Source organism: Pyrus communis, chromosome 11 (assembly GCF_963583255.1).
Source record: "Pyrus communis chromosome 11, drPyrComm1.1, whole genome shotgun sequence".
NCBI lineage: Eukaryota > Viridiplantae > Streptophyta > Magnoliopsida > Rosales > Rosaceae > Pyrus > Pyrus communis.
The window spans coordinates 5,032,349-5,044,249 of record NC_084813.1 but is presented as its reverse complement, the minus strand read 5'-3'; the positions used below and the strand labels follow the sequence as shown (position 1 = coordinate 5,044,249).

At 36.5% G+C, this 11,901-nt stretch overlaps 1 protein-coding gene across 1 annotated transcript; it reads right to left on the bottom strand.

Annotated features, from left to right (window-relative positions):
* Positions 1 to 13: 13 nt before the first annotated feature.
* LOC137709364 (F-box protein At3g07870-like) lies at positions 14 to 1,471 on the bottom strand. Its single transcript, XM_068448457.1, has one exon. It carries the CDS (start codon positions 1,418 to 1,420, stop codon positions 308 to 310), a length of 1,113 nt encoding a protein of 370 aa, XP_068304558.1. The 5' UTR covers positions 1,421 to 1,471; the 3' UTR covers positions 14 to 307.
* Between the last annotated feature and the right edge of the window lie 10,430 nt (positions 1,472 to 11,901).

Genomic DNA, 11,901 nt, shown 5'->3' with positions numbered 1-11,901 from the left:
CTAATACAACTCATAGAATAAAAATCTACTGAATCAATATATGTGTATAATATAGATAGCATAGCAAGCACAAACATAACTTTCCCTGTGTTTTCCCCCTTCTTAAACTCACATACGGACAGATAGAAACTCTACCAACCATAGTAGAGCAGAAAATCTCATCATCGAGAGACAAGCACATATAGGGATATTCTAATTCAATAAGGATTTATACAGTGTAATATATCACGAAATGAAAACTGAAAACTAAAGCACCTAGCTACTTTTCAACGATTCTTCGTTTTCTTCCTCCTTCGTGGAATGTGCATCAACTCGCTCGATCGAGTAAAATTAGGCTCTCCGTGTAATATTCAATACATGAATAACCTGGATCTGTATGAATTCCTAGAAATTCATTTCTGTTGTTCTTAGGATCATGAGAGACCAACTTTCCAGTCTTCCCTCCATGGTCATACATTTCTAACAGAAACTCGCCATTCTTCCTGCACCCCATAATCTGTATAACGAGGAAATTTGGGGTGACATTTCTATCAATAGAGAATTTCTTTGTCCATGAATCCACCACCCCATACTCTCTCATAATCCAAATACTATGAGTATTTTCCTCATAGTGCTTCACAGCAATAGACTTTCCAGCAGCTGAAATATTGTGAAACTGACGTGGTGAATCTTCTGGCAACTGAATCTCTTTAAAAGTTTCACCACTCACATCAAATGACAAAATCACATTGCGGAGTCCATTTTCTTTTCGATGAGACGCAATCCAATGCACGGCTCCCTTGACAAAAACTTGAGACCAAAATGTCTGAGCGATGACATAATTAGGAGCAGTTGCTGTAATGGTTTTCCAAGACCCTGAATTTAGTGAATAAAGCGAAACTTCAGGGCAAGCTTGGCCTTTATCATCTTGGCGGAGATACACCAGTCTCACTACCTTGTAATCATTTTTCTTCGAATCAAAGCCGAACCCATAAACAGAATTATATGGGGAGGTTGGTTCATGAGGCTTTGGAAGTGAGACGAACTTTCTTATTGAGGGGTTCCATAGAATCAAAGTGTTGGTTACTGCATGGTAATCGTCGGAGAGGAGAATTAATCCGTTGCACGAGCCCACAATCCGGAAACACTCGATGAAGCTCTGAACTGGAAGCTGTGGCTTTGAGTGTTCTAGGAAGGAGTCATTGTCTAAGTGTAGAGAATAGCGCTCAACTGTGGGGTCCTTGGGGCAGTGCCTGAGAAGGATGGAAGGGGTGTTATTGCTGGTTTTGTTTTGGTTAAGGTTGAGGTGTGCGTTGATGAAGCTAGTGTGTTTAATGATGGAGTTCCAAGATCTGCAGACGGAGGTGAACTGAATCAAAGGTTTGACGGGAAGCCTAAGAAGAATTTGGACTATAATTTCTTCGGGAAGGTATTCTGACATCGTTGTTCGATTTCCTCGGGATAATTGTGCTTCATAGTCCACGATGCCTAAACTCCCAGACCTTAAATAATTGTTCAGCAGCTCCTCGGTCAAAGATATTTGGTCAGGGCATCATTTTCTTGCCAGTTAACAGAAAGCCTCTTCAAACTTGGCTGCTGATATTGATGTTTAAAGTCAGTCTACTCTCTAAAGTCATGTTAATCGGAAATTTCCCTGCAACGATAGATTTTTCAATGTGATCGGCACTAGGGGTGGGCACATGCCCAAAATTGAAGGAACTGGACCAGACTCGTTCGTAAATACAACGGGGCTGGGTGGGCAGGTTTTGGATTTTTCAAAATAGGATCCGGACCTAACCCGGCCCTTTTGAAACGTGCCGGTTCTTACGGGTCCCCACGGGTCCAAATCTTTCACTCACACCTCAAGTCTGGTGGTCTTTCCTCTTTGTTCTCCTCATTCGAAGATTCGCTTCTTCGAACAACATCGTTATCGGCGGTTCCATCAAAACAACCACCGCAAGATATGCACTCTCAAGGCAAATTAGGGATTAAATTAGGGTTTTCACAAAACTCTTGCATACAAACCCACGAATCCAATTTGCCTTCTCATCATAAAAGAAAGGGAATACCTTAGGGTTTCTAAATCTAAGCAATTTCAATCAATTCCCTTGTGATTTCCACTTCCTACTCATCGACCAAAAGGTTCTGCAAATAGGGGAAAAAAAAAAAGCATTGATCTATAATTTCAAGTCCCAGATAAAACATAAAATTTCAAGTTCACAAAACCTAAATAATTTCACCTTGTGATTGGGTTGCAGATGCTCTCCAATTCCGTCTTGTCTTCGAACTCATCGGCATCCGATAACTGGTTGTTGTCCAACCACTGGATGGCAGTCTTTCGATTGAGTCCTCAATCTTCTTGTCCTTAATGGAGTTTGGGGATCGTGGGTCTCTTGGGATGGAGAAAAAGAGGGTCTGAGTGGGGAAAAAAAAAGTGAAATGAGTGAAAAAAATAAAACAAAAATAAAGAAAGAAAGAGTGAAAAAAAAAAAGGGGTGAAATGAGTGAAAGAAATAAGTGAAATGTTATACAAGTACTAGTGTACTGCACAAAACCAACGCAATACTTGGACTTTTGGACCAGAAAATTGAGTGGGCTTGGGAGAAACGGGTTCTGCCGAGGCCCTGTTTCTTGGGCCTTTTGGACCCGCCTCGCCCCGTTAATTTCTTGAACCCGCCCCGGCCCGTCCCGTTTGTGTTTTACAATTTTAAGACCCGCCTTGTACCCGCCCCAAACCCCATGTGCCTGACTCGCCCTGCAGGTATAGTACCCGTTTGCCCACCCCTAATCGGCACACGAGGTGGTACATCATATATCATTATACAAACAGTGAGATATGTGTGTTACAAAGTTAATAACTTAATAAGTAAAATTTCCTACCAGTTACATCAAAACACGTGATGTATTATCCGTGTTCTCGTCATAATAAAAAATTTCACCCTTGCAATAGCCAACAGAAGACGACATGTTTATTAACTAATTTTTTTTAATAAAAAATAATAATTTGGGGAGGTGGGAGTTTCGAACGGAATGCATGCGTAAAAACCCAACAACTTGTCCATTAAGATATTGGACCATATGCGTTTATTAACTAAAATTCAAACTTACAAATATTCCATCATGTCATTGGACGTTAGTTTGGTATTGTTGTGCTTTAAAAATAAAAATAAAAATTGTTTTTGTTGTGCTGTGAGAATAAATAGTTGTAAAATAAAGTTGTTAAGTGTTTGGTAAATTTTTTTTGTAAAAGTGATTTTGACAAAAAAAAAAAAAGTAAAATACAAAAAACTACCTCAACTATTGGTCTCACGACACTTTCATACCTCATTTTTTTAAAATGACAATGTCATACCTCATCTTATGAATTTGTGCCAATGTCATACCTCCGTCAGTTTTTCTATTAATTTCTCAGTTAAATGCTGACGTGGCTTGATTTGGGACACACTTTCTATTAAAAAATTAATAAAATATTATTAAAAACTAAAAAAAAATCATTTTATATTTTTTAAATATTAAAATAATAAAGAAAAGTTAAAAAAAAAAAAAAAAAAAAAAACCAAACAAAACTTCCCCTCTGTGTGCCCTCTCTCTTCTCCCCCATCTTCAATAACAAAACAAAACTTCCCCCCCTTCCGTGCGCCCTCTCTTCTTCCTACCTGTTGCAACCCAGGAAAAAGAAAAAAAAAAAATACACAAAACCTTGTCCCTTCCCACCCCCCTGCGCCCTCTCTCTTCTCCTTAATCTTCATCTTCTTTCCTCTTCTTCCCCCTATCTGTTGCAACCTAGAAAAAAAAAAAAACCAATTATCTTCCCCCGCACCCACCATCTTCCCTTCTCTACACACCCCACTCCTTAAATCCACACCCATTACCCCCATTTTCTCCACGCCTAGGTTCTCCACCGGCTGAATCAACCTGGCGAACGGGATCTAAGTTAAATTTTTTTTTTTCTTCATCTTCTTCTTCCTCTTCTTCTTCCGCCTCCTTCTTTTTCTTTCTAGGTTGCAGGGGGTTGGATTTTTTTTTTGTGGGGAGGAGGGGGGGAACGAACTGGGTTGGGGTTTTTTTTTTGGTTTTTCTTCTTCTTCTTCCTCTTCGGGGGGGGTTGGGGGTTGATGGGTTTTCAAATTTTATTTTATTTTTTTCTATTCTTCTTCTTCTTCTTCTTCTTCTTCTTCCTCCTTCTCCTTCTTTTTCTTCTTCCTCTTCGGAGGAGTTGGGGGTTGACGGGTTTTCAAATTTTTTTTTATTTTTTTTTATTTGAAGATTAAGCAAGGAAGAAGATGAAGATGGGGAGAGAGAGAAGGGGAGATGGGGGGTGGAAGGGACGAAAGGTTTTGTTTTGTTTTTTTTTTTCAATTTTTCTTTATTATTTTAATATTTAAAAATATTAAATGATTTTTTTTTAGTTTTTTTAATATTTTAATAGAAAGTGGGGTCTGGATCAAGCCACGTCATTTAACTGACAAATTAACGGCAAGCTAACGGAAGGTATAACATTGGCACAATTTCATAAGATGAGATATGACATTGTTAATTTTAAATGATGAGGTATGAAAGTGTCATGACACCAATAGTTGAGGTAGCTTTTTATACTTTACTCAAAAAAAAAATGTCTGAGTATTTGGTAAACTTTATATAAATTGATGCGGATATGTTAAATAACTAAAATGATATGATATTTTTTTTTTAATGCATTGCTATTTTTACACTAAGGAGAGAGGGAGTTCAGCTAAGCCACAATGGGTATTCTAATTTGGTATCAAATTAGCCATCCATTAGATTTAAATCTAAGACCTCTCACTTCCAATTGAAGAGGAATATCATCAGACTGTAGTATTGAGTGACAAAATGATATGGTCTTTAATGTGATATAATAATTGTCAAAGAGAATAATGTAAGGACAATGATTGGTGTATATTTGTCATTTGAAATTTTCATTAAATGCACACTGATTACTATACTTTGAAATAAAAAGTATTTTTTTTGAAGCATTATAAATCCTACTTCTGTTTTTCTATGTTTTTCTACTGTCATCCACAACAGTTTTCAAAAATATCACTTTTTTTTTTTTTTTTTTTTTTACCAAACACATTTGATGTTTTAGATTTTTTTAATAAGCTTTTTTTTTTTTCTTTTTTTTTTTTATTATAATAAAGCATCACAATGCCAAACTAACCCCAAATGACTAGACTCACCCCGGCCAAGCCAAATTATATTGTAGAGCATTCAAAATCATGTTCAGTAAATTACGAAAACTTCCCTTAAAGTAGAATATCGTTTGGGTAAAAAAATATATATGTAATAAATCTTAATAGAAAATGTTAAGCAACTCTTATTGCAAAAAGAAATACAAGCTGCAATAATACTCGATGCTTTTTCATGCAAGGAATGCTAGATAAATCGTCTATGTAAACTGTGGTTGTTGATAATTGAATTATTACCTAAGTGTTGATTAACATGTTTTTTTTTTTTGGTGACACATCACATAGTTCGCGAATTTGGTTGAATAGTCTACCTAGCATTAATAAAGACAACCCCAAGCCAACAAGGCTCTGTGCTTTGCGAGGATCAAGGAAGAAGGGGACGTATATTGTACGCAGTCTTACTTTTGCTTTATAAAAATATTGTTTTCACGACTCAAACCCGTAACATTTCGATTACAAATGAGCAATATAAGAAAAAAATACAACATGCAGACATTAAATTCCTTTCTTTTGTTGATATTAATAAAAAGACTGTCAAACTAACAATGAAAAGCATCCGTACAAGTCAAGTTCTAGGCGAATTTTGCATCCACTTTGAGCTTTTAAAGCACGTAGGACTTGCAAATAAATGGAGAGCTTGAGTGATCATCCATTTGGTTCAGATTAGGACCAAATTCTAGCTGGTAATGGTCACAATTCCATATATATGTTGGATAAATACACAACGATTAAGTGAGAGGTTTTAGATTCGATTTTCATCAAAGGCAAATCTGAACCACATTATTTATAACACATTGTGAGGCTAAGCTAACCCCCTCCTCCTTGACGAACTGGGTTGTGGTTCTTCTTCTTCTTCTTCTTCCGCCTCCTCCTTCTCCTTCTTTTTCTTCTTCCTCTTCAGGGGGGGGGGGGGTTGGGGGTTGATGGGTTTTCAAATTTTTTTTTTATTTTTTATTTGAAGATTAAGCAGGGAAGAAGATGAAGATGGGGGGAGAGAGAAGGGGAGATGGGGGGTGGAAGTGACGAAAGGTTTTGTTTTGTTTTTTTTTTTTTTTTTGTTTTTTTTAATTTTTCTTTATTATTTTAATATTTAAAAATATTAAATGATTTTTTTTTTAGTTTTTTTAATATTTTAATAGAAAGTGGGGTCTGGATCAAACCACGTCATTTAACCGACAAATTAATGGCAAGCTAACGAAAGGTATAACATTGGCACAAATTCGTAAGATAATGTATGACATTGTCAATTTTAAATGATGAGGTATGAAAGTGTCGTGACGCCAATAGTTGAGGTAGTTTTTAATACTTTACCCAAAAAAAAAATGTCTGAGTATTTGGTAAACTTTATATAAATTGATGCGGATATGTTAAATAACTAAAAATGATATGATATTTTTTTAATACATTGCTATTTTTACACTAAGGAGAGAGGGAGTTCGGCTAAGCCACAATAGGTATTCTAATTTGGTATCGAATTAGCCATCCATTAGATTTAAATATAAGACCTCTTACTTTCAATTGAAGAGGAATATCATCAGACTGTAGTATTGAGTGGCAAAATGATATGGTATTTAATGTGATATAATAATTGTCAAAGAGAATAATGTAATGACAATGATAGGTGTATATTTGTCATTTGAAATTTTCATTAAATGCGCACTGATTACTATGCTTTGAAATAAAAAGTATTTTTTTTGAAGCATTATAAATCATACTTCTGTTTTTCTATGTTTTTCTACTGTCGTCGACAACAATTTTAAAAAAAATCACTTTTTTTTTTTGTTGTTTTACCAAACATATTTGATGTTTCAGATTTTTTAATAAGCTGTTTTTTTTTTTTTTTTATAAGAAAGCATCACAATGCAACCCCAAATGACTAAACTCACCCCGGCCAAGCCAAATTATATTGTAGAGCATTCAAAATCATGTTCAGTAAATAACGAAAACTTCCCTTAAAGTAGAATATCGTTCGAGTAAAAAAATATTTATGTAATAAATCTTAATGGAAAATGTTAAACAGCTCTTATTGCAAAAAGAAATACAAGCTGCAATAATACTCGATGCTTTTTCATGCAAGGAATGCTAGAGAAATCATCTATGTAAACTGTGGTTGTTGATAATTAAATTATTACCTAGGTGTTGATTAACATGCTTATTTTCTTTGGTGACACATCACATAGTTCGCGAATTTGGTTGAATAGTCTACCTAGCATTAATAAAGACAATCCCAAGCCAACAAGGCTCTGTGCTTTGCGAGGATCAAGGGAGAAGAGGACGTATATCGTACGCAGTTTTACTTTTGCTTTATAAAAATATTGTTTTTACGATTTGAACCCGTAACCTTTCGTTTACAAATGAGCAATATAAGAAAAAAAAAATACAACACGCAGACATTAAATTCCTTTCTTTTGTTGATATTAATAAAAAAACTGTCAAACTAACAATGAAAAGCATCCGTACAAGTCAAGTTCTAGGCGAATTTTGTATCCACTTTGAGCTTTTAAAGCACGTAGGACTTGCAAATAAATGGAGAGCTTGAGTGATCATCCATTTGGTTCAGATTAGGACCAAATTCTAGCTGGTAACGGTCACAATTCCATATATATGTTGGATAAATACACAACGATTAAGTGAGGCTTTAGATTCGATTTTCATAAAAGGCAAATCTGAACCACATTATTTATAACACATTGTGAGGCTAAGCCAACCCCCTTCTCCTTAGTGAAAAATATCGTAAAACATTACACAGCAATGAAAGTAGAAGCGACATTACATTTACAATGACCGAGGCTTTATGTATGTTTAATCCAACATGAGATTATTGGTTCAGGTTTTAATTATCCAATTCGTCCGAAGTTGGTCTACTCTGCCAGAAATTAGAAATAGTCAAATATATCTTATGAGCGGGAACTAGCATCTATGTAAGTGATTGTTTCAAACAAAAACGACGTACAATGTGCATGAAGAAAAAAATTTCCTTTTCTAATTCATTATCATTATGTAGTCACATATTTGTATACAACAAGGCAAGCTACAAAGCATCCCTAACTAATCCTCTAAACTAATTGTAACTAATGTACAATGCGATCATCCTTTTTGTGCTTGAATAAATATCAGCCCCTAGGAGGCATGATCAAAACACAAGAACTGCAACAGCTACCTGACTTCGGCTTACATATACGTTCGCATTTACTAAGTATGAAGATGAAGACCACTTCAACTAGAGTAAAATAATGAAATTAGAAATAATGTTCATCTGTGATTTGAATGTAGGGAAACTTTAACTCGATCTCATCTTCGTTTTCGAATTATCAGAGGCACTTCGTCTGATGTAATCTAACTCCTATGTTAGTTGGCTTGTCAACAACTAACAAGCTAGTTTATGAAACAATGTCAAATTCACTGAATCCGTCAACATTATACTATAACGGATTTTGCACCTGATTAAGAGAAAAATATTACACTAGACAAGAGATCTAATGAGACTTTACTCCTGAGAAATAAGATTAATGAAGATATTAAATAACTATTGTTTGCAGAGGGAAATATAACAGAGCTAATATGAATATAAACAATGTGTTTTCAACTTTTTTCATATGGGAGGTATATTAAAACGATACAACGAACAGTGCATTTTACTTACAGCATGGACGCACGCACGGAACCTTGTTAATTTGTCACATATTGAGTTAGAACATCACTTTCATCACATCCTCAACTCTAAATCAAGAAAATTATTTCTATATACCGGAGAAATTGAACAAGAGTTAAAATCCTAAAATAATTCAATGTGCATAAAGATTATAAAAAGGAAAAGTAATTAGTAAATGATTCATGACAAAATTCTCTGATGTGATTCTTTCTTTTACGTAGCAAAGAAAACTCTCAAGTTAGGGTTGGTCAGGCTAAGAGCAAAAAACACTTCCCTGTGAATTATCTTAAACCACTACACTGAGTTGCAAGACGTATGGTATAAACTTTCAAAAAGAATTTTGTGCCACAACTATTATCATATATACAAACAATTGCTTAACAAAATGCACCTAATTAATCACTATTACACAACTAATCGCAATGAGAAACGTCTCCAACTTACTTGCATAAATACCAACATGAGATCAGTGAATTACCATTGCTTAAGGTGAAAGACAAGATGGTTCAACTGGCTAGTAATACAACTACACATACCATGTGAAGCACATTCATATATGTAACTCATATGATTATTAACCCAAACCTTAACGAAGAATATTAAATAACTCTTGTTGCAAAAGGAAATGCATCCAATTAATGAATATAACTGAATTGTTCACGTGGGAGGTATACTAAAACGCTACAACAAAAATGGTATTTTCATTACAGCACGCAACCCTATTGCCCTGCATGTATTGTAGGAAACCGAACCAACAATGAAACACCCAACCCTAGCAAATGAATTGAGAGCCGAGTGGACCAACAACTTGGTTCAGATTAAGAGAATAAGCAAGCTGGTAACAGTCACAATTCAAATGGGCGCGAAATCTTACTTACAATAAAGAAGGCTTTGCTCTGTCTGTTAAGTCCACAACAGAAATTTGTTCAAAGTTCAAAGGGATCTTCACTCGTCAAGTTTGTTCTCAATCCGTCTATTCTGCGAGCAATTAGAAATGGTATAGACAGATCTTACGAGAGGCACATAATTGTTTCACTTTTCGAACAAAAAAGAGAACAATGTGAATGGACAAAAATTTCCTTCCATTGATCCATTATTAGGTTTACAATCACACAATTACAGCTTATGCATAACTAATGGTCCTAACTAAACTATAGCCTATAACGACAAATAAAAAATGTTTACAACTATATATATACAATGCCCTCCTCCTATTGAGATGTTTGCTTCTAATCTTTGTTGAACGGTATCATGGTTCCTAGCCGTTAGGGTTAGGTCTTCTAGGTTCCAGGTTATTAGGAGTTTGTTTCAGTTGTTGATAATAAGCCCTAGTTTGTAGGGATAAGTTTTTTGTTTTGAACTAGTCTTATACCACGTTGCAGGCTTGTAACGTGGGCTGCATTTTTCCAGCTTTCAGTTATCTTTGTAAGGCTATTTAAAAGCCATGTTTACATGATTGAATAACAAGGTTGTTCTCCCGAGTCTTTGAGTGTTCAAGCAAGCATTGGTTACGTGATCTAGTGTGAGAGGTCAACCTAGGGTTACCAACATCTGGTATCAGAGCCCCACCACGGGGCCTGATCGGAGTTAGTTACGCCATTCACCACAACATCATGACGACTGAGAGTAGCTTTGTGCAACCTGCGATCCCACGACTTGACGGACACTATGATCATTGGAGCATGCTCATGGAGAACTTCCTGCGTTCCAAGGAATATTGGAGTTTGGTAGAGACTGGCATTCCTGCAGTAGCAGATGAGAGCAGTATCACAGATGTCCAGAAGAAAGCTATTGACGATTTGAAGTTAAAGGACCTGAAGGCTAAAAATTATTTGTTCCAGGCTCTTGATCGCTCAATTCTGGAGACCATATTAAAGAAGGATACTGCGAAAGACATCTGGGACTCACTGAAACAGAAGTACCAAGGCACGGCAAGAGTCAAGTGTGCCCAGTTACAGGCTCTTCGCAAAGAGTTTGAGATGTTGCATATGAAGGCAGGAGAATCGGTGACTGAGTACTTTGCACGTACTCTCACCATAGCCAACAAGATGCGAATTCATGAGGAAAAGATGGAAGATGTAGTGGTCATTGAGAAGATTCTACGATCGATGGTCCCTAAATATGACTATGTGGTTTGTTCCATTGAAGAGTCAAATGATCTGGACGTTTTATCCATCGATGAACTGCAAAGTAGTTTGCTTGTGCACGAGCAAAGGATGGGAAGACACACCACAGAGGAGCAAGCTCTCAAAGTGACCTATGATACACAACAAGGTGGGCGAGAGGGACGCAGCAACTATAGAGGAAAAGGGCGAGGAAGGGGTCGAAACGGCTCGGACAAATCCACCCTCGAATGTTACCATTGTCATGAACTTGGGCACTTTCAGTGGGAATGTCCTAAGAAGGGGAAGGATTCCAAAGGTTTTTATGCAGAAACTAGTGAAGAAATGCTACTGATGGCATATGTGGATATCAAGGGGAACGACAGGGAAGAACTATGGTTTTTGGACTCAGGTTGCAACAATCACATGTGTGGGAAAAAGGAGTTGTTCATAGAGCTGGACGACACCTTCAGGAAGTCTGTCAAACTTGGAAACAACTCAAGCTTGGACGTGCTAGGGAAGGGCAATGTTCGAATGGAGGTCAATAGAGCCATGCAAGTTGTTACTGGAGTATTCTATGTGCCAGAGTTAAAAAATAATCTATTGAGCGTTGGTCAACTGCAAGAGAAGGGTCTTGCCTTCTTCATTAAAGGTGGCAAGTGCAAGATTTACCATCCAAGAAAAGTGGGAGACCACAATGGCAGAAAATCACATGTTCATTTTGCTGACACGCACACAATTACAAGAGGAGAAATGTTTCAACGTGAGCACAGATGATCAACTCAAATTATGGCATCGTCGATATGGACATTTGGGTTGGAGTGGTCTCAGAATCCTGCAACAAAAGAACATGGTGAAGGGCTTACCAAAATTCAACGCACACACACAGGTATGTGAAGAATGTCTGGTGGGAAAGCAACAACGAGATCCCTTTCCAAAGGACAGCACATGGAGAGAATCT

What these genes read in the sequence shown, in the direction of transcription:
- LOC137709364 (XM_068448457.1), bottom strand. Translation starts at nt 1,420, where the DNA reads ATGTCAGAATACCTTCCCGAAGAAATTATAGTCCAAATTCTTCTTAGG.